General features: G+C 39.6%; 1 protein-coding gene across 1 annotated transcript; it reads left to right on the top strand.

Moving 5' to 3' along the window:
• The first annotated feature begins 689 nt into the window (after window positions 1-689).
• On the top strand, window positions 690-3,801 carry selenot1a (selenoprotein T, 1a). Its single transcript, XM_012826336.3, has 6 exons — window positions 690-866; window positions 1,492-1,602; window positions 1,788-1,914; window positions 2,371-2,458; window positions 2,576-2,742; window positions 3,108-3,801. The coding sequence occupies exons 1-5, from the start codon at window positions 733-735 to the stop codon at window positions 2,698-2,700; spliced, it is 585 nt and encodes a 194-aa protein (XP_012681790.1). The 5' UTR covers window positions 690-732; the 3' UTR covers window positions 2,701-2,742; window positions 3,108-3,801.
• Window positions 3,802-4,998: the final 1,197 nt, after the last annotated feature.

Genomic DNA, 4,998 nt, shown 5'->3' with positions numbered 1-4,998 from the left:
GGTTTAGAGGTTAGAATTGTATTGGTTGGACATTGTAATGGTCTCTGTTGGTCTGTATTGGTAATGTTTGGTATGTAATTTCCCTAATGGATCAAATTAACGTTTTAAAGTAACACTATGCAACAATTTGTAGGCCATCAAACTAAAACAGTTGATTTTTTAAAAAGATGTCACTGAGCTCTGACCAGTTCTGATTTTATTTGTTTCATGTGCATATAGGTGGACATCTATGAGCTGATGTAGTTAATACATTATTTTTGCTTTTTCGTCCTGCATAAAAAACACTATTAAAAGTGTAAAGGTATTTCGTTTGAAATGGTACTTCTTTGTGTAATTTCAGTAATTTTGAGAGTAGTATATTGACCACTTAATTAACCTTTTCACTTTTATTCACAATTCTTGCTGGTCTGACTGTGTGTCGAATTCACTGTCACATCAGAAACTTGCAAACACACGTATGTAGGAATGTGTTGATTATATCGTTCACGTATTTTAATGATGCGGGTCTGACTATCATGTAGTGGCTCTTCCATGGCCCACCCACCATATACAAGTATTTGAATGATTTTGTTTACAGTGCAACAAATATGTGCTACATTAAGTCTACTTCTTACCTTAATCGTTTTCTTTGTACTTCATTTCCCATAAGCCATAGCAATTTACAATGCCATATACGTGAAGTTCAACCTCTTCCTGTTACCGAAGGAATACTTGTATAGGGAAGAAGGCAAGATGAGGGCACGATGGCTACCTCTCTCGGTCCTTTTTCTATGGGCCGTCTCTTTTTATTCAACGTCTGCTGATAATGGCGTGAAAAGGATGAAAATGCAGTATGCCGCAGGGCCACTGCTCAAATTCCAAATTTGGTAAGTAGTCGCTAATTTAAATGATTGACTTGCACGGAGGACTATCGCTACTTTTTTGTGCAATGTAGCTAACGTTAGTTAGCCAGCTAATCCATTTTAGCTAGTCAAGCTGGTTAGCTTAGGTAAGATATCAAATTAGGTTGTTACTACACCAATTAAGTTATTTGGTCTATTTTGTCTGGTTGACTAGTTAAACTGTGTCGAGAAGTAATATATCTCAAGTTGTTAAAATCAACTTGTCAATCTTACTTGAGGCCTCGGCACTTCCTAAACGGCATTAGCGTGTCAAGACATTGCTATCTTCAATCCGTGAGGGATGTTAATGGTTACTAGCTGGTTGCCGTGTGTTTGTGAAGTGTGTAGCATTTTTACAAGGTACATATGTCAAAGAAAATGGGTCGTATGGCTCAAATATTACGACTCTGCGGCATTACAGAGTTGGTTAAGTTAAACGAAACGTTAGCTGAAACCCGTGTCATGTCAAGATGGGGATTTAAGCTTTTCGTACGGAGTAGGGGTAACGTTACGTCGAGCATTACAGGGGTATTACCCTCAGGGCTAACGTTATGTTTATCTCTGTACCGTAAAACTGGATCCTATCATTTGTTTTCTATTTGCATGTTAGTATTTCCTGAGGGTACAAGCGGGTGTTTGAAGAGTATACGCAGGCCTTGTACCAGCGGTACCCAGACATCCGCATCGAGGGAGAGAATTTCCTTCCTCACCCTCTTTACCGGTAAGTTGTGCAGACCCTAATGATTCTCATTGAAATTAAACGTGGGTCCTGTTTTTGTGCGTTATTGTGTAAGACACCATTTCTGCAGAATACAATAATTGCCTTATTTGACTCTGTTGTGGAGGATGGGATGATTGGAAGTGAACGTAAACACAATGTCTCTTTTTACTCTCCCTCTCCTTTAGACACTTCTCTTCCTTCCTGTCTGTGTTCAAGCTAGCCCTGATTGGGCTGATCATAGTAGGGAAAGACCCATTTACTCCCTTTGGTATGGAAGCTCCGGGGGTGTGGACTTGGGGTCAAGAGAACAAGGTAAACTGTGGTAGAAATTGTCACATTTGTTGAGTGCACAGCAGATCCCAGACCCACAGGGTCTCATTAGCAACTAAGAGTAAAGTACTGGTTCTCTAGAGGTTGTGATATCCACAGTAACCAAATTCCCTCTGGTAGGTTGGGCTCTTAAATAGCCCTTTAGCAGCTATCTTCTCTGTCGCCTCTGTCTCCTGTTTCATGTGATCTGTGCACTAGTTAGCTATGTTGTGGTGCTACAATTCAGCTGAATGGGATTTACAGATATAGGTTTACAACCTCTACAGGCCCTTCTGGAAGGTTTCTCTCTCCATCTCATAGACAAAAAGTTTGTGCCACACTGTTTGGTCCCTTTGTTGGTAGTGAAGTAAATGCATATTTGACGATGATGTTCTGAGTATGTATCATACAGATGATTTCTCCTCTTTCCCCATTGACTGGGTTTCTCCTTTTCAATAGATTTATGCCTGCATGATGGTGTTCTTCTTCAGCAATATGATTGAGAATCAGCTTATGTCAACAGGTGCATTTGAAATCTCGCTGAATGGTAAGACTATGTATTCGCCCCCCCCTGAACTCATACATTGTTTGTATGGTGCTTTTTTGGGACTGTTAGAATGGCACTCTTGTATTTGACCTATTTGGCTTTTCTGTCTTTGAACAGATGTGCCAGTTTGGTCTAAACTGGAGTCGGGTCACCTGCCCTCAATGCAGCAGCTGGTGCAGATTCTGGAGAATGAGATGAAGATGAACGTTCACATGGATACACTTCCACACCACCGCTCCTAACCCAGCCTCTGCCCTGTCAGAAGGAGCCTAGGAGCCAGACACGTATGTGCCTACAACCCAATGTTACAAATCCCTCATGTTGTGCATCACTGCTCAAGGGGGAAATTGGTGCTTTTGAACTTGTTGACATTCTGATGACCCCCCCCCCCCCCCAAGCGATTAATTGTTGGGACCTGAAATAGAAGTTGAAGTTGTGCGTGGTTGTTTCACACTCTTGAAGCACTTCAATGTAACAGTGTGGCAGAGTTATTGTACTGTTGAGACCTTCTCTGGTTTTGTAATGATGGCCTAGTGTGGTGCCAATTTGTTTAACAGAAGTAACTATATAGTTCTCCTTTAACAGATTGAAGGTCTCTCCCCTTTTCACATTTTTAATTCTGCTTTTCCACCCCATTTTCCCACTATAGGTTTTAGGTGAGCATCTCTTAAGGCTGTGGGACCTTTCTTATGAAGGTTTGCACTGAAAGCGGAACGTCTGCTAGTACAGGCCGGATGTCCTGATTGGTTCTCACCATGCCCCTTGAGATGCTCCTCCTACTGATGTGCTGGAATCCCTGGCAAATTTTGTGGCCATTTTACTACTGCAGACCATTCTTCCCTGTGCAATTAGTTGTATAGACATGCATTTCTCACAAGACCTTTGAAGTACAGGGTTCTATTACGTTTTTTTTATTTCCTTTTTGTTGACTGTCTTTCATATTCTGTGTATGTAATTACATCCAGGTGTAAGAAATAACATTATTGTAGGTGAGATGCAACCACCTGAATACATCACAAGAAATTGTTTGTCAGATGCAGCCTTGTAATTCTAAGATCTTAAAATTGCATTACTGTATACATTTATGGCTATCAGAGGCTTGAACAAATGCTAACATCCCCATCTAGATAATGAACAGTGAAGAATCTATCTGATATTTTTGTTATCCCTATGTATCCTTAGAACATGATTCTTGTATAATTTAATAGCTAATTTATTCACTAGATTCAGTCAACAATAGCTTAACAGTTTAGCTAATGTTTTAATTTCTAAGCCATTGTAATTTTTATATTTCTTTGTATAGCAGAATGTGAGGGCTACGACAATAAAATCGGTTCTAACCATGTGGGTGTTGATGCTTTTTTACATTTCTAGTTTGTGGAACCTGTTGATTTGGTTATCATCACTTGAATCATGCTATGTGTGTAGTTAATAGCACATACTAAGGAACCTAATTTCATTGTGTTAATATCGAATCTACTGTGTGCCCTTTACTATTAATGGTGTGCTTTTAACTGAAATGATGAGAAGATGTTTTAGTATCGTCTTTGCAATATTTTAAACAAAAAACAAATGCCTTATCTTATAAAGAGGTGCACAACAAGCAGTTTGTGTAAATGTAATTTAAGTGGTAGTTCCACAGTTCTTTGGTCTGAGTTTCCTCCAGCTTCTAGTGTTAAGTGAGTGATCACATGGATGCATAAAAGTTACAATTGTTACTACACAGTAAACCATCATGTTATGGCCAGATTTTAGTTCAATATCAGTTGGTTGGAAATAAATGGGCACATCATGAAACTTGCAGGAACATTTATGGATTGAGCTTGGGCCTCAGAATACTTGAATATGTATGCAATTGTGTCTGAGTCGGTGGAGCAGATATAACATTGTGAAGACTGTTAGTGGCTGTGTATCCTGACTAATCTACTCTGATCCTGTCATAGCCTCATCTTGACTGGAGCTTATAAGGTGAAGTATCTTACAAAAGGATTGAAGTAGATGTACTAATCCAACTGTCAGAAGACTGCGAAGATACTGCTTAAATTGTTTTCTGTAATGACAGTGCCTCCACAATTATTGGCACCCCTAGTGAATATGAGCAAAACAGGCTATGAAAAAATATGTCTTTGCTGTTTATCCTCTTGGTCTTTCACTCAGAATATTCACAAAAATCTTACCTTTTCATTATAGTAAAATTATAGAAAGAAAAAAAAAACTGTTGACATTAAATAAATATTTTTCCCCAAAACATGTGTGCCACAATTATTGGCACCCCTTAATTTAATGTTTTGTGCAGCCTCCCTTTGCCAAGATAACAGCTCTGAGTCTTCTCCTATAATGCGTGATGAGGTTGGTGAACACATGGCACAGGATCTGAGACCATTCCTACATGCAGTATCTCTCCAGATCCTTCAGATTCTGAGGTCAACGTTTGTAGACTCGGCTTCAGCTCATCTCACAGATTTTCAATGGGGTTTAGGTCGGGGGACTGTGATGGCCATGGCAAAACCTTTATTCTGCGGTCGGTGAACCATTTTTGT

Source organism: Clupea harengus, chromosome 22, assembly GCF_900700415.2.
Source record: "Clupea harengus chromosome 22, Ch_v2.0.2, whole genome shotgun sequence".
Taxonomy (NCBI): Eukaryota; Metazoa; Chordata; class Actinopteri; order Clupeiformes; family Clupeidae; genus Clupea; species Clupea harengus.
Note: the sequence above shows the minus strand (reverse complement) of the source record. Positions and strands in the feature narration are given on the sequence as shown.